The sequence below is a fragment of the Pyxicephalus adspersus genome, chromosome 4 (genome assembly GCF_032062135.1).
Source record: "Pyxicephalus adspersus chromosome 4, UCB_Pads_2.0, whole genome shotgun sequence".
Taxonomy (NCBI): Eukaryota; Metazoa; Chordata; class Amphibia; order Anura; family Pyxicephalidae; genus Pyxicephalus; species Pyxicephalus adspersus.
In genome coordinates, this window is record NC_092861.1 from 49,146,488 (window position 1) to 49,171,918 (window position 25,431).

The window sequence follows — 25,431 nt, forward strand, 5'->3', positions numbered from 1 at the left end:
ACTTTTTCCTTCCATTTGCACTATGTACACTGTTTCTTGTGGACAACTGAATTAAATGGGGGATGTTAGTGTATGAAGTAATGCAGTTTCCTAGTAGAGAAGACACCAGATGTTATATTGTTCTAAACCTCTTTTATCTTATTTTGACAGGTCATTCTAGTTCAGGTTAACCCAGGAGAAACCTTCACAATACGAGCAGAGGACGGAACACTGCAGTGCATTCAAGGTAAGGAAAACTGACGTCTGTGCTAGGCTGGAGCTGCAAAGCTTTTCTCACACTAGTCCGTTCATATGTGACACTGAAGCCTCTAAATCCCTCACTGTGGTTTCTGGGGCCTGGGAGCATGATTCAGTCAGCCTTTCAGAGGGTTTATGTTTCTTCACTTTATAGGGAATAAATAAATGGGTTTATTTAGGTTAAAAAATCAGTAGTCCTTTTGCAGCATGTTCTAACTCAGTGTGTCTGACAGGGGTATGCAAGGCCAACCATTAAATTTGTTTATGTGCCCTTAGTCATCTAACCAGACTATATTTAATCAGACCTCTCATAATGCCAGTAATCATACAGTTTAATCACTAAACCATATTGAGAAAGCAGCATTTTGTTTTTGTTTTTTCATAAAAAGGAATTGCAGGACCTACATGGGTGCCTAAAATCAAAAAGATTAGGGGAGTGAAAGAAGCAGCATTCTATTTACTAGTAAACCCCCTGGTTCAAGGGCTGCCAGATGAAATGTATTTAAAATAGTTTAGGGAGAGAGCACCACACAAATATAGTCAGTCTAATGCTAGTTTATTATTTGAAAAGTATACTACAAGACATATTAGGGCTTTATTTAACAGATAACATTTTAAGATCAATGTCTTACCGAAACAACAAAAATTAGGTATTTTGCAAAGAAGGCATGCTTTTTATAGTTGAGGATAGAGCCCTGATGGGGGGGCGCGGGGGGGTTGGGGGGGGGCGAAACGAGTGAGATGATGTCTTGTAAAAGAATATAAAACTTATAAAAATGTGTTAATGCATTGACATTATCAGGTCAGGTACTCCCTCTCTATAACTATTTTAAACATATTAGTGATTTCTAGGGACAGGTATTTTTCCAGGAAATGTTGTTTTGCATACTGAAACACTGTAGTATTTCAAGATTAAAATGTAGTCATTTTCAAACGTATATTTTTAGTAATGTAGCAAAGGAGTTAAGCAGCCATTGGTTGGTGACTGTAGTAGTCTTACTATTACCATGTCCAAGGTGTGTAAAGGTACACAAAGCTCTCCATTTTTAATACATACATGGACAGTGAAAAGGTCCACCAGCATATTACTCATGCCAACTCAGAACAACTTGATTAAAAAAAATGGGATGGGAGACAACAGGACAACTTATTAAAAGTGGAAAAAGCACACTATCTGGCAGCAAGAAAAGCAGACAGTTACAGCTCTTTGCTAAAAGCGTAAGGGACCCTTTTTACACATCTGAAGCTTTTCAGTTTCATAACTTTGTTATTTGTCATCACAAATCTATCTTTATAAATAGAATTGTAAATTAGCAGTCTAAGGCACATCTTGGAGTATTCATTTACCGTTTTAGCGCCTATTTTCACACACTCCCTATTTTTTCTCAGGCTTCAATGAAATACTTGGTCAGTTCATATCAGAGTCTGTCCTCGAGGTGGTTTTTCTCTATTAACCTTGATACAAAAAACGTTTTAGTTAGCAAAAGTTTAGCGTTTGGTTGGTGTATTGACTACTCCCAAGCACATGTCAGCTGGAGATAATATCATATTTTTACATTTGCCAAAACCATTATTTGGTTTTTATAAACTACCCTGTCTGTGCTTGTCTCAACTGAAGCCCAAACATTCACCAAGTAATTGTTAGTTAACCAATGGAAACCAATGGAAACCCTTCAATATTTTGTATATTATTTGAGACGTGTCATGTACTTTTTTTTTATCAACAATGTATCTGAATATTTATTAAAAAAAGATTCTCACACAAACATGTTTTCACATATTGGATCTAATTTCTTTTCTATGTTTTCTAACATGTTTTCTGTTGCTAAGAAAAATAATACATGTGGTATAGGTAATTTTTAAGGGGCTGTACAGTACACAAAAATTGTATTGTATTTGTATTGTAGAGGGGCTGTAATGGTCTCCAGCATATTACTAGGTATGATTCTCTCCTGAACCATGTCCCCAGTCTTCCCTTGCGGGATTGTCAGGGGCTGCACTTAAGGCCTCCTAATGACCATCAATAATGTACCCCTTACCACTCTATTCAAAACTAAAAAGTTTAAATTAAAAATATTGACTATTTTATATCAGAATAACAGCAAGTCAACCAGCATTTTTAGGTAAGCAATGACAGTCCCTTTTTTCCCCCATAAATACATCAGTGCTGATAAGAACTAAATCACATCATCTTTTTTATGTGAGTTAAGAATGAAAATATTTTAGTTTTTACATCAACATCATTTCTAACACAAACCTGTTATGAACAATACAAATATTTTGCAGGGTTAAGGAGTATATTTAATATTCAAAAAATTAGAGGAGTCTGGCCAATGGTAGGGGAGATATAAATTGTGGTAGTGGTGCTAATCATTTTAGGAATTACATAATTCTCATATTACTTAATGAACACTTGAAAATCATTTGAAAAGATTTCTACAGAAAATATCTCCTTTTGCCCTGTAGAGTGCTCTCATTTTAATGCGCCTCATCAGTCACATAATGGAACATTTCAAAAAAGATACGTTATGTCACCTTTGTTTTACATACTCTCAGTCCAAAGTGTGCTTGGGTAGTTTGAAGCTTCATAGGAAGTCAAAAAGTTCAAAGTACTGCAATAATATCTATTCCAGATGGGTTTGATTCACGAAAAATATCTTTGTGTATTTTTATGAGGAAAGTTAAATATGTTTTCAATTCTTATGTATGAATCATTTTCTGCAAGTGAAATAGGTGGTTAGAGACGAGCCTGAGAAATAAAGCGGGGCATAATGTTGCTGGTGTATGGGTATACATTCAGTTGTTAGAAGTGACAACTTAATAATGAGGCAAAACTCCTCAATGTAAACTTTTAAGGGCCTCATACAAATTCCGTCACAGGATAATTAATCACTTCCTGTGCTACAAATGGATGTGTATTATTGGAACGTGTGCAAGCATGTAAAAAGTACAGTAACTGGCTATTAAATGATCATTACCTCAGGCCAAATTCTACCAGGAAAAGCTCTGAAAGTAAACAAATTGATCTTAAAAATCCACATGGGGTAATTTACCTAATGTGTAAGATGAATTTAAAGAGGTAAAAATAAATGTTCTCTATGCATGTGTGTGTTTATATCGCTGTTTTCAAGCATGCTTTAGCTTTAGCAGTGTTAGACATACTGTAGGATGCATAGAATTCTGTGCAAAAGAGTTTGAGCTCCCTTTTGGGGCTCATGCGACTTGTGCCACCTACTAGTATATAACTGTTTTCTTTTCCAGTGGTAATCATATTTTTAATTTGATATTTGTGTCTGGAATTAACTATGTAACTGGAAACACTGAGATGTTTTGAGCCAGCCCAAAAGTTTCATATTCTTGTTGTATGGCTGTGACTTTTCAAGCAACAAAGCTTATTTTCCAGAAAAAAAAATATTACGTACTGAAGTTCTGACTCTCACTTGTTTCTTATTTTGGTAACTGTAAACTGCATGGAAAGGAACTTGGGCAAGTAAGTGTAAGCGCAATGTCACTCTTTAGGATCCTGTTGCTGCTGACATAGTGCCAGCCACATGCTGCGAAAATATTTACCAGTTTTCTCAGGTTCGTCTGTCGCTGGCTGGATCTCAAGGTGTCCCTATGTGACAAACGTTTTAGAACGTCACTCGCATTGAAGGTAGTGCAATTGCGACATTTGGCTGAAGAGTTTTGCTTTGTACCTTATGAATAAGCCTGGTTCTATTTTTTCTTCCTTTTTTTTTTTTTTAAATGTAAACAGAGAATTAATATAGGCTCAGGAAAACACAGATAGGTATGTTTAGGCATGGAATGGGTTGGTATTCAAAGACATGGTTGTTGCATTTATTATTATTATTATTATTATTAATAATAAATAGGATTTATATAGCGCCAACATACCCGGTATTACACAGTGCTGTACATTAAATAGGGATTGCAAATGACAGACTAATACAAACAGTGATACAGCAGGAGAGGACCTTGCCCTGAAGAGCTTACAATCTAGTAGATGGGGGAATTTCACACACAATAGGATGGGAGATATGTAGTGGTGGGAAGTAGTGATGGTTTCAAAAGACAGAAGAAGACGGGTAGGCAAGTTTGAAAAAATGGGTTTTGAGCGCTCTTTTAAAGTAGAAGCAAGTCGAATAGGACGAGGAAGACCATTCCAGAGAGTCGGGGCAGCTCTAGAGAAGTCTTGTATCCTTGCGTGTGATGAGGTTATGAGTGGGGAAGTCATTAGTAGGTCATTGGAGGAGCGGAGAGAGCGGCAGGGGGAGTATTTTTTTACCAAGTCAGAAATGTAAGTGGGACAATAACTGTGTAGGGCTTTGAAGGCAACCATCTTCAGCATAAATTAGTATGTAGTATAAGTATATGGCCTGTTGCAGAACAGCCTTTTGTAAATGGCAGTGGAATTTTGTTTAATACCTGAATATGCAACTAGCATCAAATATCTTTTGTGCAGGTAGGGCAGTAGGCATTGTTTTATGGTTGGCAGTGGCATGGAAACCAATGGCTTTATCCACCAGTTAAAACACAGGGTAGCAGGGAACTGATCTATAGTCAAATGTGTGCAACGTGTATGTCCATAACTATCTAACAGAGGGGAATTCTCCCTCATTTGTATCTCTCAGTCTCTCTCCGAGATACTGAAGCTCTCAGTAGGAGTGTTTCAGCAACACAGGTGTAGCTGTCAATTTGGAAAGCAGGGAGCAGGACTCCGTGTGGCCAGGTGCTAGTTGACAAGCTACATGTTTGTGAATCAGGAGTGATGATTCTGCAACACAAAGCCTTGTCATCCCACTGTAGCACAAGCCTTAATGAGAGGGAAAACTCTATCCCTGAATTCAGGAACAGTGCTGCATAGGTGTCACAGTTGGAGGGAGCTACATTGGGTGGACTTCACTGTCATACTCAACAGGTATTTGTGAGACCAAGAGAAAACTAGAAGTACAGATGACCTATTAAGTACAGTGGCATATATATATATATATATATATATATATATATATTTTTTTTTTTTTTTTTATTACATTGCCTTAAATCAAAGAGGTTTAACAAACCTAAAATAATCAATTTAACTTTTAATTTAAACATTATTTTTTGATTGTCGATGGAGAGACTTATATTAGGTAACATATATTTTAGATGAAGTGAACCTTAAATGTTTGAGGTTTCCAAACATGTGGGAGTTCAGGCTCTGAGTCTTCTTTATTTTCCAGGCTTTGAGCTCTGTATACTTGTGAAAACCAAAAGTACTGGACTGTGCTGCTTGTCGACTGCTCCAGACAGTTATGAATGTGACCTGGCAGCCAGCATGGTTTCCTGCTGACGTGGCTTCCCACAACAGGAGCAGAACAGAGCTGCTTCAGTGTACTGCAGAGGAGACGGATCCACTGATATGAGAAAAAGTGGAATCAGGCTGAAGCTAATGTTCAGAAGTTAATAACAAAGAAGCCGCCTTAGTTAAAAAAAGAAGAGACGGATTTACTGGAGTTTAAATACGCAGAACTGACTTTTTAAGTTGTTGGGTAGATTATAAATAGTTTATGCTCCAGGATGAAGAATTCATTTCACATGCCTCTGATTTTTTGGGTGAATAATTTGTGGGGGCCTTTGGCTCTGTCCCTAGCTTTATAAAGTCTCATTTCTTGAACAGTTTAGCATTAGGAATGAGAATTCTTGTTATGGTTGTGATCAGTTGTTTGAGCTTAAACATTCACATGAATACATATATATATATATATATATATATATATATATATATATATAATTTTTTTTTTTTAACCTCTTCAATGTAAGGGGACTTGAAATACAAAAACCCCACAGGAGTTCTAATCCTTCCCACTCTCTATCCAAAACCAGAACAAAATGTTTTGAGTTGAACTTTACCTATATTGTACCTTCTCTGGTTCCAACAACATGCTAATATTAGATTTTATTCAATACCTTATTTTCAACCCAATGTTGACCACCACTAGGTCTGAATGCTTCTATATGCATTTCAGGCAAACAAAGCTCAATGTGTGTCTGGGTGGTGAAATCAGATTTAGCCTGTAATAAAATCCTCATTACTGATGTGAATATCCACTACCCAAAACAATGGGGTTGTCAACTATTTCAATAAAATCATTTTGTTTTTTGTTTTTTTACATTTTAAATTCCTCTAAGTTTCCCTTAACATTACTAACATTATTGTTCAATATTTTTTTAGAATGTTCTGCAGGTCACAGCCCCAATGAATGTAATTTTATATCAGAGTTTCTTAGACATTCATTTGTTGGAGAATTTCTGGGGTGTGAATCGGGTTTATTTATGTTGTTTGTCATTGGTCTATCTGAGACTTTGGTTGCATGCGTTTGATGCTGCTTTTGTTTGTTTGACCTGTGGCCTAGAGGTCAGAGCTCCTTTCCTAGTCTACACACACCATATTTCTGTTTACATCCTTGTGGCTTGCCACTGTCTGCAAATGTCTTCTTCATAGCCGTCCTCCTGCTGAAAGGCCAACAGCCTGCAGTGACATCATTAATGACCTTCTATCCATGAGTCACTGAGTTACTCTCTGTTCATTTGAGTCACTTAGCAATTACAGGCGCTAAATGAATTTCAGTCTAGTAGAAGTATGCTGTGTGCAGCTCATATGCTCAGGTTTGTTTCATACTGATCCAGAAAGAATCTGTCAGTAAACCAGACTGATAATATTTAAGTTTTCAGCCACAGAAATGCAACCGTTCTTTTGTGTTTGCTGTTGTAATTGGCTGTCGTATGTGACAAGTACAAAATGAAATGGGTGGCTAGAGATCTTGGGGCGTTCTAATAACATTGCATAGCAGATCAAATGGAAAGCAGCACAAGTGAGAAATGTGTTAAATGAGGAAAGTTCAACTTTCAGAGGAAATCATGCCATGAGACGATAGTACAAAATGAAAGATGATATAACTAGAATCTTTGCATAGTGATGGAGCAGATGATATACATAGAGGGAGTACAATGCAGTTGATAGTAAACAAAGAGAGAATTAAAGAAGGATAGTGAGATGGGTTTTTAGCTGAGTATTTTGGATACTATTCCAATGAGATGTAAAGAAATGCATCTAACAAAGACACTTGTGTGAGTACATGGAAAGTAATGCAGTAGGTGAAGATGATAATGCATAGCAATGGGTAAAAGTTGGTTGTTATTGAATGCTTAGTAAATCAAGTGAAATAAGAAAACTGAATAGTGATATGGTATTGGATGGGTTACTAGGAAACATTATGCAATTTAGGTACTGGATAAAAACAAAATGAGGTTTGGTAGACCAAGTATACTAGTTTATTGTAGTTGTAAATATAGCTGGAGAAGCTGATACTGAATGAGGGGGATTAATTACCTGAGGGTTGAAAACACTGGCATGAAATGAAGGAGAGGAGATTTAAAGCGTATGCTCAGCCACAACATTTTTTTTATCTCTGGATATAGATGAGAACTATTCTAGCCTACCAAAATGCTATGTGAGCTCCGGCATTGCCAGTTGTGTAGTTCTGACAGATGGCGGAGGAAACATTGCAGGAGGTTTGCTCAGGTGAACAATGAACACTGTACTACAATTTGCTCATATATTGACTTCCAGTTCTTTTAACGGAGTTCAGTATCCATGTTGACTCATTGATTTAATCCAGAATGTAAAGAATTGTGGCAAAAAGGGCATTTAATGTTATTACAGGCAGCATGGTGGCTCAGGGGTTAGCACTCTATTTGCAGTGCCTAGGTTCAAATCCCGGCCAGGGCATCGAGTTTGCAGGTTCTCCCCGTGTTTGCATGGGTTTCCTCGGAGTACTCCGGTTTCCTCCTACATCCCAAAAACATGCACTTAGCTTAATTGGCTTCCCCCCAAAAATTGACCTTGACTACGTTAGTGACATATGACTATGTTAGGGACATTAGATTGTAAGACCCTTTGAGGGACTGTTGGTGTCATGAAAATGGACTTTGTACAGCGCTGTGTAATATGATGGCGCTATAAATACTGTGTAATAATAGTAATTACCATAAACTCTAATAAATAGGGATAGGTATTCCTAAAGGTGTTTTTATTATTACTACTACGGTATGTATACCAATTAACAGGGTCAACAATAATTGCTGTTGGCAATGAAGGGCGTTGTTATTGCTGCCACCACTAAAATGGAGGGTTATTAATGCTGACATCAGTGAATGGAGAAATATATATCTCTGCTCTGTTGTTGGCCCTTTAAGGTGTAACTAAAAATAAAGCAAGAAAGGTTCTTTATTGCAGAAGGCCAGGCAGTGTTCTTTCTGCAATAAAACAAACCTACCTCCCTGTTCACAATATCTAATTTAATGCGCTTTAAGTGTTCATGAGCAGCTTGGTGTACAATTCCTGCATAGCTGGCTGTTGTTCCTACACGAGAGTTACATCATTCCAGCCTGGTCAATCAATATAAGGACACGTGAATTTAGTTAAAAAAAATTTGATTTGGAAGGTAATTTGTCATCCCAGAGACAGCAGTCACAAGGACAAATATATAGAATAAATCTTCTTAAGCAATACATGCATAACATGATCCTGACTAAAGTGTATTCTTATTCTATTCAGAGCTGAGAGAATATTTTGGTTTTTGCCATTCACACTCCTTAGCCTAGTCAAGATAGGATCACTTTTTGTAAAAATTGAAGGACAAAATTACAAATAAAATTTTATTTCTCAATTTTATATGTAATCCTTCTCACATTGTACAACTCTTCATTTGCTAACAGTAGAAGTAAAAAGATTTATTCATTCAAAGTGTATAGTATATACACGTTTTTACTTTAACAGACTGTTGGAGATTTGCAGCTTGGACACTACATAGGTCTTACCCCAGTACAATGGCTGTAATCACCAGAATTTTGGTTTCCTTATTCAAAGCTATTTGACCTTGTTAGGAATGCAGGAGCCTGAATGAGGGTGTGAAATGGAGATGGGGCTTCTCCTAAAGGCATTCCTTTTATCCTTTAAGCCTGAACCTTAAAAGACCTTTCTAAAAGACCCATTCATTTTTTAGCTTTGCTAAGGTCATTTAAAAGACATGCTAAGAAACTCTTTTTGTTGTGTACTTAATCATGCAATGATCATATTTCCATTGGTTTAAAAATAGTAAAACCAATCTTTGTAGATATGTTATGCTGAACTATAAACATTTACCAAAACTATTTAAATCTGTGTCCTATTTAAAAATGATTCATATGTATAAAGATTCGGAGTCTTTCTTTTTTTATTGCAGTTTTGGATTTTGTAAATTCTAAAATATTTTTCACTTATTTTAAAAGAAAAAAGTCTATATACAGGGACCTCATAGAGGAATATAGTTTGTTTTTGTTATATCAGTCCATGTTTATTGTGTAAGTATGCAAATTTTAACTTTGTGAAAAGCCAGTAGTTAGGTCTTCATATCTTTCTCTAACTACACCTGTGCCACATACTGTTCTCAAGGCAAGATGCTGCATCAACAAGTATACCAAGACTTATGCAGAATAATGTTGGTTTTCATTCAATAAGTATGCACTGATAATTTGTTCCTAAATTGGTCATGATTTCTGAAAACATTAGGTGTTTCTTTAACCATGTGGTCCAAATTATGTCAACGTGTATACTTTGAGGCGAGGTAGTGACATAATCAACTGATTTATCTATAAAACGTATTGCTTTGGTAAAATATTGTTTGTCTTGGAAAATTTACTATGTATAATGAGAAGTGTTTCAACTATGTATACATGATAAAACTAACAAAAGTAATCTATCTTGCTATGGTCCAAGGCAGCCTTTCCCGACCTTCCTCTTATGGGGGAACCCTTGAAGTAACTTTCAGTTCTTAGGGAACCACTGCAATAATTACTAAATTAAAAACTAAATAATTACTAAATTAATTACTAAAATAAAAACTAAATAATAACTAAATCCATGGCTCACAGCACATTAGCCTGTGATCAGTAGGAAGAATGCCTCTTACATTGCTGGCCAATTTCACCCTTACAAATAGCCAAAAAAATAATTCTATGGAACCCTGGTTGAGAAACACTTGACTAGGGTAAAAATAAATCTGCAGGCAGGGCCCTATTTACCACAAACTACATCTACCATCAAAGACTTTTTTTTGCGGATATTAAAAAAGTTACATTGACACACTATAGGCACTTCTGGATTTTAGCAGAATTATGTCCTTTTTAGTGAAAGTAGGGGGGGAACCTGCCTTGGGGTTGGTTTAGGGATTATTATTTATAACAGTGTGTATATCTTGTTATTGGTGCCTGTTATATTCGGTTTGTTTAAAAATGCACACCAAAATGTTGGACTGATGTTTTGTCTCTGTTTTTATGAAAAGAACTCTATCATTGGCACTGCAGTGATCAAAGTGTAGTCATTGAAGCCAAAGGATCTCAACTTTTGTACTAATTTATTTTTGAAATGTCCTTTTTCATTTTAGCATTTTTAGAACTCTTGTTTCATTTGCATTATTAGATATTATTGTAGCATTTTTATTTGCTTTAGTTTTGTTTGTTTAAAGGATTGGATAGAATAAAGAACAATTTTATCCCCACTTGCATTAATTTATCTCCAATTCCCCTAATAGAATGGCCTTTACCATGCCACTCAGGGCATTAGTTTCCTATTTTAGTCAAGTTATAGGTGTACCACACAGTAGCAAGTGTAAACAGCTTTGCCAGTAGTTGATATTTGAAATTTATAGCCAAAAGCTTGCTTGGACAGAGCCACACTATTTATTCCTTTCTATGGAAACACAAGGCAGTGGGGCTGCAAAAGTCATTACCTAGTAGCATTCTTAATATTACCTTAGGGGACAGATCTAGAATGTTTTTAAGATGAACTGTTCCTGGAGCAAAAGAGGAATGTCTTTGAAGTTATGCACACACAAAAATGGAGGTAGCTGGTCTTCTGAAAACAATTAGTACCCAGATCTGTAACAACTTGATTTTGACTTTGGCTGGTAAGTTAGATAATAATGTACAGTAGATTTCTGTTCTGAATGTGCCAGCCTAAACCACTATACTTCTTCATAGTTAAATATCTTTCATTTGTCTGTTAAGATACTACAGCATATTAAAGGTATTTGTTTGTTAAATAGTGTGGAGTTTGGTGCACAAGCAAGGATATATATTCACACTTGGTCATCAATAAATATCCCCACTGCATGTCCCACTGAGTAGCCCTAACTTAGTAGCCAACATTTCTGGAACGATTTTGCTTGCCAGATTAACTCCAGCACACCCCAATGCCTGTTGATGGGATTTAATGTCACATTTGGTTGTAACCTGAACATGATACAACACTACCTGCAAGGAGTTTGTATGCTCTCCCTGGGTTACCTCAGGGCACTATGGTTTCCTCCCACTTCCCAAAAACATGCAGTTAGGTTAATTGGCTTTAACTCAAAATTGGCCTTAGACTGTGGTAATGACATATGACTATGGTAGGGACATTAGATTGTGAGCCTGTTTTGAGGGACCGTTACTGATATGGCCATGGACAATGGATGTAAAGTGCTCTGCGATATGTCAGCTATATGTAAATAACAGTAGGTGAAGGAAAAGCTCCCCATTGGGATGATCAATGGAAAAAGAAATCATAACCAGTTCTTACCATTCTCTCAATTTTTATTTAATGTTGGGGGTAGATTTAAGCCTCACCTTAAAGCTTAACATGACCCTTATCATTTCCCCTTATACTTGACCTTAGAAACTTACCTTTAGACATTAATCCTAAGCTAAATCCTAATAGTTAAACTAACTATTACTTACTTACTTACTGCTGACCATAACTCTAACTTAAACTAATGCTTACTAAACTTAATTGCTAAAATAGCAGTTGTAAAAATTACCTACCCTATGATGAAATCTAATTGTACAATCTCACGCTGCTTTAAATTAATGATAATATTGGTAATATTTTTTACTGTAGGAGCCTTTGACTTGGGTGTTATGAGCCATAATGACCCATAAAGGGCCCAAATTTCATAGCTTTAGCTTTCCGATAAATGTTCTGACATTCACTTTAAGCACTCTTTGATATGATGCAGAATTTATAAGTGGCTCGGTTAGTTAGCTGCCCTTATCCTGAAGCAGCAAAGTCACCACAGACCATAACATGTCCACTACTTTGCTTTACAGTATAAGCATACAGTATGCTTTTAGTATAAAGTTCTTCTCCTGAAATTCTGCCTCCATTGTCCACCAAATATGTCCACTATTTTTGTAGCTATATACATTGTTCAAAAGGGCTTGGTCTTTGACTGTATGCTGAATGGCAATCTGTAGCTTTGCTCTGTTTTTATTGAACAGCAAATACATCCTTCCTGGTACACTTTCTATTTCATTTCAATTACTGCAATCTCTTTCTGATTGTATATGCATATGTGCTTTGGCTCCAGCTGTTGCAAGGGAATCCCACAATCTACTTTTTTGGCGTTCTTGAAGACTACTTTTAGCACCAGATGGTCGGCTTAAAGGCTGAATTTGCTTGGCCAGGCTGGACATATTAGCGGTCATTTACATTCTACCCCACTTGTTAGGGTCTTTTCCATACAGTGAAATGATTGACTCTAAGTAATTTGATCTTTTTATACCCATTGACAGACTAATAGGTCTAAACAGACTTGTTTCTGAGCTCTTTTGGCCGGATCATACCGCACAGATATCTGAAGTAGTGGGACTGGCTCTTTGTTTTACAAAGAGTTAATATATGAGAAAGTATTCTCAGTCCACTCTGGGTTATCCAAAGTCAGGACACAGCCAAAGACAACTGCTTTTAGCCTTGCTGTATCTGACTTAGATGTTACTTGGGAATAAGGGATGAACTACTGTGGTATCTCATTCTCCTGTGTGTACAATTCAGTTTGATCTCTAGAAATTTGCTTTGTGGAAAACAGTGGACAGAGACATAGAAAAGCTGGTTCTATTTGCTGCTTAGAAGAAAACATTTTGTATTTTTATCAATAAAATCATAAATATGATTCTTATGTATGTACAAAATAGTCCTTTTGTGCCATAGAAAACAATAGATATTTATGTGATGTGCTGAGCTACAGTGTATTCATCTGTCAAACTTTATCTTATGTAGTTAGAAGCATGTCTAATGAACCCTTCATAGTGCATTAACTTTGGGAAAACAATGATATTTAGATAATAGAACCTTAAGCTAGACTGGGTTTACAAAGCTGATCACATTAATTGGTATTTGTGCTTCATTCTTTGCAACTACATAATTATATCTTAGCTCACAATAATTTCCCTACCATGGATGTATTTCCATGGTAAGAAATCTAAAAAAACAAGCATGGAAAAGATCATGTGCCACAAAATGTGTTTTTGATAAACATAATAAAAACTAGGGGATTTAGGATTTTGCGACATGAAATGGTTGTTTTTAAGTGGCATCAAGAGCTGAATTTTGTCTGGAGTGTGTTTAGTGGAGAGACCTTGAACACTGACTCCAATGATGGAAAGCAAAACATCTGCCTGGCAGCAGTGACTAGCACAGAGGGGGATGGATCTTTACCCATATGCATATTGGGGAGCCTTTTTGACCTCCTAGAGTTTCTTTAACCACATCTGTCTGGTATAGCTTTACAGTAATGCAGTTAGTCAATTTGTGTGTAAAAATGTGATATGTATTTGGCTTTTCACAATTATTGGATAAAGCTGCACTATCATTTTTTGTCTTCCTTTCCTTGTTTGTATCTGTTTTCATTGTAGAGAGATATTTATTTATACAAGAGAATGGTCTCCAAAACATCTGCAGAGCAGCAATGAACTGATGGGATAAAATGGATCACCACCATTGCTGTGTTTGTTGAGGAACCTCCCATAATTGTAAACTAGGTGCTTTTATGTTTTACTGTTCCTAAAGAACATGATCTTTTTTTTGGCAGATGTGAACACCACAGCTGTGCAGGAAAAGCCTATGTTTATAAGCAATATAAGATAAAAAAATATATTAACTAGTCTCCTTCAGGCGGGACTCAACCCATGTTCCTAGGGCAAACTAAATGAAAGGTTTTTGTGGCATATCTTGCAGATAGAGAAAGGGTGAGCTATAAGGAATATGTTGTGCTCTTTTGGCAGTACCCTTTAGGTTATGTTATTAGGGGGTAGATATCATATTGTAATATCAGATAATGCCTTCAGCTCTTTGCTACTTTAAATTGAAATGACCAGTTGGCAACAATTTGAAGCTAGTACAGGTTGGCTGATATTGTCCACTTATGGAGTATGATTATCTATGTGCTACAAAATAATTTAGGAAAATCATATTATGAACTTATAGAGCTTTGTCATCTTAAACACTAAATAACTCCAAAAGCCCCGGAAGCCCAACTGCCTCATAATCTAAAGCTGAATTATTTTTTTCCCATATTTTGACTCAAAGCAGAAAACCCCTTCCAAATGGCTTCATTATGTCCTACTAATCACAAAACGGCCACAAAGCAAAAGTCCTGTGTAAAAGGCATTGGGATAACAAACAAAGGAGATGTTCTGTTTCATACTGCCTTTTGGGAATATGTGAGCTGGTCTTGTTCTAAACTGGTCGCATTGTGTTTTAGGAGAAACCAACGAGTACAAACTGTGTGCACAACAGAAGTCATACAACACTTGTACATTATATACTGTATGTGGCATCTGATCAAGAGTGAATAAAAATAACATAGGTCTACCAAATGCATAAAAGCTAATATATCAATGACTTTACAAATTTGTTCCTGATGCAGCATAGGCTATGATCAATATGGAAGCTTACAGCTATGAACAGGTAAAGCAATGGAATTCTAGTGAAATAAAAGACCATTGGTGATGCCTAGGGTAACAGAGAAGTGATAAAAGTCAGAATTCAGTAAGTAAATGCTTTCAGTCTGTGCCAGCACAAGAAAAGGAGACATTCATTGGATACTTACTGTGGAGCTTTCACCTTTGGTTTGCCTTCTTTTACAGGAAGCTAGCTGTAATCTAAAAAATTTCACAGGCTTCTGCCAAAGAATACTAAGGCTGTCATAGTAAGATGAATTAAGTAGGTATGAAATAGGGGAGTCTGTGTCAATAAAAGGAAGTTACAACTTGTTCTTCCATGCTTATAATAATATGTAAAGGTCCTATAAAACTTTATTGTCTTGGTGTAATTTTTTGCAAAAGGTTGTTACATTCCCTTGTTTTTAATCCCCACAACCTAGCCAAAGTTTTTAACCTATTCATAAAATAGAAGTGTTTGTAGCCAATGTATTAAACTGTCACTAATCACATGCCATTGTTCTGCTTTACATTGATTACCAAGTACATCACTGCATCACTGGGGTTTACACTTTCCATATTAAAAACTCTTTTTGGGTTGGTGCCATATTGCCTTCATTTAAATGCCAAAAAGTATGTAACATCATTCAGGTTTCTGGTGTTATTGATTAGTTACACATGTTATATCTCCTGTTGGGCAAATCAAGACATCATGTTTTGTACTATATGCAGTATTAGGACAACTGGATTCAAAAAGTCATATAGTGTTAGTGGGATTTAGGTGGCTACAGTTTGTTTACTTCATTACAGTAGGTGGGTTTTTTGTTCTTTGCTAATTCTTCAGTGAACTATAAGAATGTAAAATATGCTAATTAAAGATGTTTACAAAGTTTTTTTGCATTTTAATACAAATATAGTAAGTGTAGCATTTGCTTGATATACGTAGGTTTTTTTTTTTTTTTACATTCCATGTCTCATGTCATATGTGCTTTTTTTGGGGCAACGTGTAGTTTGTGGCATATGGGCTGTGAACACATTGGAAAAAGAAAGACAAGTGGTATATGCATTGTGGTGTGATAATGTATGGGTCTGTTGGCACCTACTGTACTTTTATGTTGGATTGCCATTCCAAAAACAATGACAATTCAGTTCTCCCCACTTAGGGCTGTACATCGTATTTGGAGTAATGTATAAATATAAAGGGTGCCTTAAAGGCTGTTTTCCTGGAGTTCAGCTTTAAAAATTATTATTATTAATAATAAAAATATTGGGAACCTGTCAGAAAACAAGAAGCCTCAGATGAAAATTGACATTCTCTGAAATCATGTAAACAAAAAAAAGTGTAATTTAGCTTTACTGCCCTTAAATTTAACATTGTATAACACACACTTATTTTATGTGTCTGGGAACAATCTGGCTTCATCATTTTCAGTGACAGAACAAAACATTGTTTAGTTCTATGGCGAGAGGCATCTTGCTGTGTCCTCCTCCAGGGGAAAAGACTGAAGTCATCCCTTTTGGTTAATTGTTAATTTTCCAGGTTGGAATATTACATGACATTGAGAGGACCACTGTACACAAGCACGATTTTAATAATCAGTTAAAGTGTAGTGTGTATGTTTCTTCTGAGTAGTCATTGAAGCAGTAAATAGTATCTATCTTCTGAAGTCTCCCACAAACATTTTGTGACCGCTTTCAAACTAAATGCATAAATAACAGATATAATGCCTACTGAATAGTTGAGAAAGTTGTGCTCAGAGGTCATTTTAGGTCTGGCACAGTTCACCTGTAATTATTATTATAAAACAGGATTTATATAGCGCCAACATATTACGCAGCGCTGTACATTAAATAGGGGTTGCAAATGACAGACAAATACAGACAGTGATACAGGAGCAGAGGAGCCTGCCCCGAAGAGCTTACAATCTAGTAGATGTTAAACAAATTGCTTCCATGATTACTTTTACTAAAGGTGAAAGTGAAAATGCTATACATGTTTCTCGAATGCTGTTTGCAAATGCTGTTAGTGCACTGGTGAGAGATTCAGGTGAATGCCATCTTTCAGACACAATGTCTGTCTGTGGCTTGGCCAGTAACCCTGAATTCCTGAGATTGTGTTGTCTTTGCTACTCTTCGACCTTGAAAGATTGGCATGTTAATACCCTGTCTGTCCTCAGGTTTCCTCTTGTAAGCGCAGTATGATGTTTTTTTTTTAAAGAACATATAATAGATACCAGGCCTTTAGGGTCCTGAGCATATCACACCAAGAACGATGATGGTACTTTATTTATTTTAATGATAGGGCTTATTTCTTTTAAAATAGGTATATAGACAGAGCTGGAAGAATATGATAAGGCACAGACTTTTTCCTTCTAAAAAGGACAGGAAACTGGCATAAAGCATGCTACCATTTACTGGATTCATCAAGAATCATTTAGTGGTTCCTTCAGAGCTATATGAAGGGTAAATGATGGCAATGTTGTGCCTTTACAAGAGATGCTAGACTTTGTATCTATCAGCTGCGTGACAGTTATTTTTAATTTATAACTTTATAACTTTAACATTATTAAGGCTAAAAGTACAGGAAAGCTTTTTATTGTATTTCTAGATGGTAAGAAATCTGTATCGGAGTATCTCATAAATGATGTAGAAGAGGCAAAATGGCAGTTTTAATGTCTAACAAAATGGCATAAAATATTTAATTAAATTGTATAAAAACGCAAACCTTTTTTTATTGTTTTAGACAGAGTAGGAGACCAGTCAGTGCCAACTTGTCATAAATCTGACCCTTGGGACCAAATCACCATGCAGTCTGGGCTCACAGAACTCCTTGGTTTAAGCGATGCTCACTCAATGGGCCTGATTTATGAATGCTCTCTAAAGCTGGAGAGGATACACTTTCATCAGTAAAGCTGGGTGATCCAGCAAACCTGGAATGGATTTCCTCAAAATCATTTGCAATTTGTTAGCAAAAATTTTAAGTCCTGGACCAGATCCATTCCAGGTTTGGTGGACCATCCAGTTTTACTGATGAAAGTGTATCCTTTCCAGCCTTAAAGAGCTTCCATAAATCGGCCCTAATATGTGAGTGCCACTTAGTCCAGGAGAAAGCAACTGTCACCAACACTTGCTAAGAAGGCTTATAAAGAGCCTGTGGCAAAATTGAACTAGCCTCTGCAGGAAAATGGTATCTTGATGCGTCTTAGAGAGGAAAGAAGGATTAAGAAAGCTGTAGTTGCAGTTTAACATACTAATGTTATCAACTTTATTAAATATGAAACGTGTGTTAAAGAATACTGGGTGTTTCTGTTGTGAAGGTCCTTAGTGTGACACCTTCTGTTGTAAATGAACAACTGTCTCCCGCATTTGTTCTGCACTGCCAACCTGTCACATGTAGACATTGCTCTTGGCTGTTACAATCATTTATATATATAAAACGGCTGAAAAGGTTGCAATTAGTCAGTAGTGTAAATGCTGTTACAAAAATGTTGATCAACGTTGACATTAAATAAAAAATGAATAAAAAGTGTTTTTTTTTATATATACAAAAACAGTGGCAGCTGTTTATAATACTTAGTGTTTTTGCAATGCCATTCAGTAATCAGTTAGATTTACTCTGACTTGCACATAGGACTGACAAATATTAGCACTGGAACATATAAAGAGCTGTGAACCTCCTTGCCTTTTGTGTTTTGTAATTGACCTTGACTTTTTTGGGTCATATAGATGGTTGCTTTTAAGTAGAGCCATATGTATATGATGTCATGAGCAGCACAAATGCTCCAAGGAAAAATGTGTTTGGCACAATGAGACTTTCAGATCACTCAACATAATGGATGCTTGTGAAAAAAGTGACTTGGTTGCAAACGCAATCATAATATAGCATATGCAATGTTAGTAACATGTTCATTGAACTGTATTATTTTTGCAGGAGTGATTTTTAGCAGGGTTCATGGGATCAAATGGAAATCACACCAGCTTTTAAACATCTACACTGATTCATTTATGTAGAGAAAATTATAGTATAGAACTGCTGAGACTTTTTTTTTTTAAAGTACTGGTTATCAGATGAAATTTTTTGTTATCTAAGAATTTGACAGTAGTCAGTGCAGACATACCAAACAAACATTCCAACTATATGTAATGACTTCGGCATGTAATGCGGCACAATAGCCATGTCAGTAAAATTCAGTTTTTTTATACAGCAGCAAATAAATCTATCAGTAATTAATCCTGCCTGTTTTTTCACGCATACATTTTTTTATTGATTGTTGTGAGACAACAAAATACTGAGAAACAATGAGGTCATGTCTGTTTTAATAAATTGTTTTATCAGTGTTCAACAGGCAGCAAGATAAAGGATTACCTTAGTCTTCACTTCCCCAGTGATCGCTTACACATAACTTAGTTGGGAGGAAGCAGTAGAGCGCTTGACTGTGTAAAGCTGCGTACACACTTCCAATTTTTATCGTTCAAAATGAACGACGAACGATCGATTGGGCAAAAATCGTTCGTAAAAAAAGTAACCAACGACGCCGACGAACGAGGAAAGTCGTTGGAAATTAACGACCCGACCGGCGGATCGGATTGGACGACGATCGTTGACCATCGTTCGTGTGTACGATCGTTCATTGATCGTCCATGGTCTGAGCATGCGTGATGAACGAACGTTCCTGCGGTGCACGTAACCTCCTGTATCGTTCAAACGATCGCATCTATTGTGTGTACAATATCTACGAACGATCGTGTCGTTATCTGTATGTACAGGATCGGTGCTATACCATCGTTCGCAGATATCGTGCAGGATCGTTCGTCGTTCGTTTACCAACGATAATAATTGGAAGTGTGTACGTAGCTTAAGATATGTCACACAAACCAGAACAAGATAATCAACCAGGTACTATGTTCAAAACATAAAGCAAAGGCATTTCAGTCTAAAAAGAGCTGCTGACCCTGGATGATACCAAAGTGGTGGTACCAATCTCCTATAGAAAGAGATATGTTGAAATTGCCAGGAGTACTGTAAATTATTTAAAAATTTATAAATATCTACATTTGTTAAACTTACACATCGTTTCCTGCATATACACAAGAAAAAAAGACACCAAATGTGCTTTAGCTAACTTTTTACATATCTGTAATAATGTAATTCAGTTATAAAAACAGGAGAAAAGTTGACATTTTTCAATTCTTGAACTATATTATCTAAGCAACAGTGAAAAATGATAGCTGAACATCAATATTCAATTTCTTTTTTATATTACCAAAAATCAACATTTTTTTTCATTGACAGGCCTGCTTAAAAATCCCATCTCCCTGCTGCCAATGCTACACTATGGCTCTTGGATGAAATAATTTTTAAATAGATTTCCTAACTGCTGTGCATACGTGTTGGAAGGTCCTAGAATTCTCTATGACCTTTTGGCTTGGTCTCTGCTGGCTACATAGAGCCAGAGCTTTTCATACTTTTCATACATTTTTAATGTCATTATGTTTCTACATATACTTATGGAAAAAAGCACATCATTGTACAGATCAATATGCCTCCTCCCAGCTCTATCTTGTGTTCTTTTTTCATTTGATACTAAGCTGTATTGGGTGATCATTAGATGGTAAAAGAACCGCCCTATTACACATCCAATTCCTGCAAAGCTTTTTGGTTGCTGTTAAACTTAAGCTATCTGATAGCATTTCTTGTTGTTCCTAGATACAATTATTAGACTGAATTCTGGAGTGACCAATATTTGCTTATTTGGAATTAAAATTTACCATATATACACAAATATAAACCAATGGCCTTTGCTAATTAAAGACAAACTAAAATAAAAATAAATAAACTTACCTTCAATCCCGCAGGGCAGTCCGATCACTCCAGGGGTGTCCTGCATTGGGTCCTGCGTCGTCCCAGGGCCGGCGCTCCGGGCGCAACCAACTTCATCTTCTCTTCTGGGTTATTTATCCTACGTCACCCGACCCAGGCGTGAGATCGGGTGACGTAGGATGGAAAAAAAATTTGCTGATCTCACTATGCATGTGTGAGATCGACACATTTTTCTCTGCGCAAAAAGACTCCTTCTTTGCATGAATGGGAGCGCCCAAGAGCCTTGCGCTCCCATTCATTCTTAACCGCCTAGGTGGCCAAGAAATAGGGGGAGGTGCTGCACCCTTTTTTTAAAAAAACAAAAGAAACAAAACCAGAATTTTTATCTTACATATAAGGCTTGTCAATCCTTTAATGTAAATTGAAAATTCAGAGATTAGGTACGCTTTAAGTGATTGCCCAAAAACTGTGACTTCATGTGCCACTCTTCTTCCAGAAACTGAACTGTGTCAGGTGTTATGGATGGAAAGCCACAAAAGCATTACTGTATGCAAAAATAAAAATAAGGCTTTAATTTGCACTAGTTAGCTTATTTTTTTGCTTTCCACTAATTGTAAAACTACATCTACCAAGATTAACTACCCAAACCAGCTGGGACTTCCATGATTAAGCGCAGCTGGCAGGTTTTGTTGCCAAGAACTGCTTTTCTAGGTCTTTTATGGGTGGGATGCAGAATGTGTAATATTTACATGTTCATGGGCCGTGTCCTACTTGAAACATGATGTAATAAAGATAGTTCTGTTGGATTTCTGAAAGCCGCAAGTACATTTAAAAAGTTTTGGATCATCTTATTTACCTAGGCCTAATTTAAACCACAGGAGTTGTTATACCTCTTACAAAGTCAATTATTTTTTTCCCCTCTTTTTGAATTTTCCTCTTGGAATTATTTAAGGTAGAGGTGTCTGCAGATATTAGTGAAGGTGAATGATAATATGCCTGTGGTCATTAGTGGTCCCTGGTCTATGTGAATTATCTTAGAGGGATCTAATTAGTCAGACTGGATTATTTTCCTGAGGAATTGGTGTTTTCATCATAAAGAAAATGGCTATGGGGATGTCTGCAGAGCACTCTAATGCCCCTCCTCGTTTGCACACACATGCACTTTTACCTAGTGTGTTGTTTTTGGTTTATTATTATTGTTATTATTATTAATAAACAGGATTTATATAGTGTCAACACAGCGCTGTACATTAAATAGGGGTTACAAATGACCGAACCAGACAGTGACACTGCCCCGAAGAGCTTACAATCTAGGAGGTCGGGTATGCATCACACATTAGTCTTTTGTTTGCTAGCTGTAGCCATTTGGATCTTGATATGGTCATATTATTACTGTATGATAACATAAACAACTAAGAGCAAAACATGTGTAACCACTGTCAGGTTTAATGCTTGACATACAACGTGCAAATTTCTCTCTGTAGTCCAATGTTATGATTGTAGTAATCAATCATTTGCATTGATCTACATCCATCTAGCTGAATATTTACTGCTACCAAAGTGTACAGTATGGAGTCACTCCAGTTCTACAATTCTGTTGAATTCTGTTAAACTCCTGCTGTGTAGCAAATTGTCTATGAACAACAATGGGGCCTTCATTGCTTGAACTTTACTTTGTACACTGGACTGAAGGCCAACTGTTTAAATCTATTATCACTCTGAACTTCTAAATGTTTGGACCCCATTATAGATTATTCTAATATTTACAATAAGTTCAAATTTAAATCATGGCTTCTGGTTCTAGATAAAAAATTAAGTTAGTTATTGGTCATGAACTCTATCACCTCTTTCAGTCAAACTGTAAACAGACCATATAAAATATTTTTTTTTTATATTTAGGTTTCTGTACTTATCTCATTTAAAATAACCTGAGCACACATGGCATGTAATATTAGGAAGTTTGGTCAATAATGTCAAGTTGGTGAGGCCTGGCATGGCAGTTGGGCATTTTTGGCAGTCCAGAAAAGCTAATGTCTCAGAGTATCTGTTAGCTGTTTATCCATAGAGTGTATGTACAGCATACTTGTACATATGTGTATTATATAATTACTTTACCCTTGGCTATGTAATTATATGGATCAACTGTGAAATATACTTTGCTACATAGGGTTTTAGTTAACGATTTGGGGTTCTGAAGCTTATTTCTTGTCTCTGTTTAGCACTGATCTGATTGCTGCATTTGTGAAAGGGAAGTAAAAAAAAAAAAAAATATCCCGTTTTGCTGTTAGCAGATTTCTTCACTTAGAAACCAATAGTAATTTAGATGTCAAACTGAATTTTTAGTGAATGCAAACAAACATATGGGCTTAAAACAAAGTGTTACCTTTAGCATTAAAGATGAGCAAATTGGTTGTAATTTGTGCCTAGGTAATTGCCATCCTCAGATACTTCTGAATAATTGTGACAATTTGCCCCAACTGCAAGGAGCTCCTGAATAAATTAACATATATGTAATCTCAATCACTAAAATCTTTTTAACTTTTAGAAGTCATTTTAAATGTTTTATTTAAATGCCTGGTAATCTGTCAGGAAAGTGATTTAAGCACTTCCTGTTATGGGCTGAAATGCAGTCATTAATGGAGTTCATGCAAATAGATGGTAAATGTCTTCTTGAGATCAGCAGGACAGCCTAAATAAGTGTTAGGGTTTTAATTTACTAATATACAGTAACTGAAGTTCGGAATGTTGTATAACTCACCTGGAAAGATTTACCTGATATGCCCAATGTATGGTGAAATGTGTAGGTAATGTGTTTGTAAATCATTGCCAGGAAACAATTATATACATGGCAGTCTTTGCACTGTTTTATAATGATGCCAGTGCCTTGAGAAAAGAAGAATAATGCACAATAAGAGCGAGCTGGAGACAAGGAGATTTGTGTCTGAATCCTGCCATGATCTGTGAATGCACAGTCTGCTGCTTCTTTCTGCGCTCTAATGGGAATCCTGATGTTTGCTGAGTGGATGGCTGGACAAACTGTCCAAACAGAGCTATGTTTGCCAACTGAGAACATATTGCAATCTCTGTGAGGCACACTATCATGCATTGAATAGCTCCTCTTGTGCTCTTTACTCTGACTGGAGAAAGGGAAATACATTTTCTCTTGGTCTAAAAGCTTCCCTGTTAGTTATGTGTGAGAAGTTTAACTTGAGAAAGAAGCTCAGTGGAATGCAACAAAAGTAGGCAGTATGCACAATGAACCACCAAGTCAAAGCAGAGCCTATCATCTATCTTTCCTTTTGAGGGACATTTTCTTTTTTTGTGTGCTCAAGAGCCCTTTTCTCTGTCTACTTCTTATCATTTGGACATATAGATGTCTGTAACTATGTCCCATGCAGGATTAAGGCTGCGTACACACTGCCAATTTTTGTCGTTGGAAAGGATCTTTCACGATCCTTTCCAACGACAAGGGAGTGCACGATGCATGAATGGTGCTGTACATACAGCACCGTTCATGCTCTTTGGAGAGGGGAGGGGGGGAGGCGACGGAGCGGCAACCTGCTGCGCGCTCTCCCCTTCGCTTTCATTACGATCGGGTGTCGTCCATCGTCCGTGGATCCGGCAGGTCGGTCGTCCGGACGATGGACGACACCGACTGTACACACGGCAGATTTTCGCCCGATTATCGGGCGATAAAAATCTGACGTGTGTACGTAGCTTAACTCTTAATGTTTTAAATATATGCTATATTTAAAACAACTTTTACCATGTGCTTTTGAAGTACTGTGCCAAGGCTAGTCTTGGTAATGTTTTACAGATCTAGAGTGTATATTTATCATGGTACACTTTAGGTTTAGTATTTTTTAAGTTCTTTATTTTAAATTCCAAAACAAAATCCAATAATAATAAAATCTGATAAAAATACTTGGTTTGAATAACTGGCCTGTCAAACAGAGCCTGGAAACAGAGCAATTGGACAGGTAGGTAAATATCAACTGCAAGTAAATGAGCCATATAGAAATGATTGCTCGCATCCGATTGTAATTACAATCATTACAATGGAAATACAAGCATACAGTAATTAGTGACACTGACCAAATTGTATTAGTTAGACATCTGGGTCAGTGCTATGCTGTGAACCATTTGTAAGCTTTCATGACCATTCATTAGTTGTTTTTTAGTTTTCTTTTGGACTGTATCATTGCACTAAAATGACATATTGTAGGTTGACCTGCTCCTGTATGTGAAAATGGGCAAGCTGAGGGCACTCCTTTGATGTCAGCTATTATCTGTTAACATATTGAATCAGCAGGCCTCATGGGCACTTTTCCAACATTAGATATAGCAGTAGGTCTGGCAAAGGTGAGGGTGCAGGTGGATGTCTACAACAAGCAGACACATATACTCCCTGTAGTGATCTACCAGTCAGTGAGGTTGAATGTTACCTGTTGGTTGCTCCCAGAGAGGCAGAAAAATGTTCTACATTGTCCAGGTATGATGTTATCAGAAGTATATATAGTTCATGTCTTCCTGAGTTTGGCAGGAAAAACCCTGTTACAGCACAGGCCATCATATTTAGATGAAATTTAGCTTCT

The 25,431-nt window shown here is 36.6% G+C and overlaps 1 protein-coding gene across 1 annotated transcript in view; it reads left to right on the plus strand.

Annotated features, from left to right (window-relative positions):
- FNDC3B (fibronectin type III domain containing 3B) overlaps window positions 1-25,431 on the plus strand; it is a 176,960-nt gene that overhangs the window by 56,928 nt on the left and 94,601 nt on the right. The window contains exon 3 of the mRNA XM_072408114.1: window positions 151-226. Within this exon, the coding sequence (XP_072264215.1) occupies window positions 151-226 (76 nt within the window). The remainder of the gene's footprint in view (window positions 1-150; window positions 227-25,431) is intronic.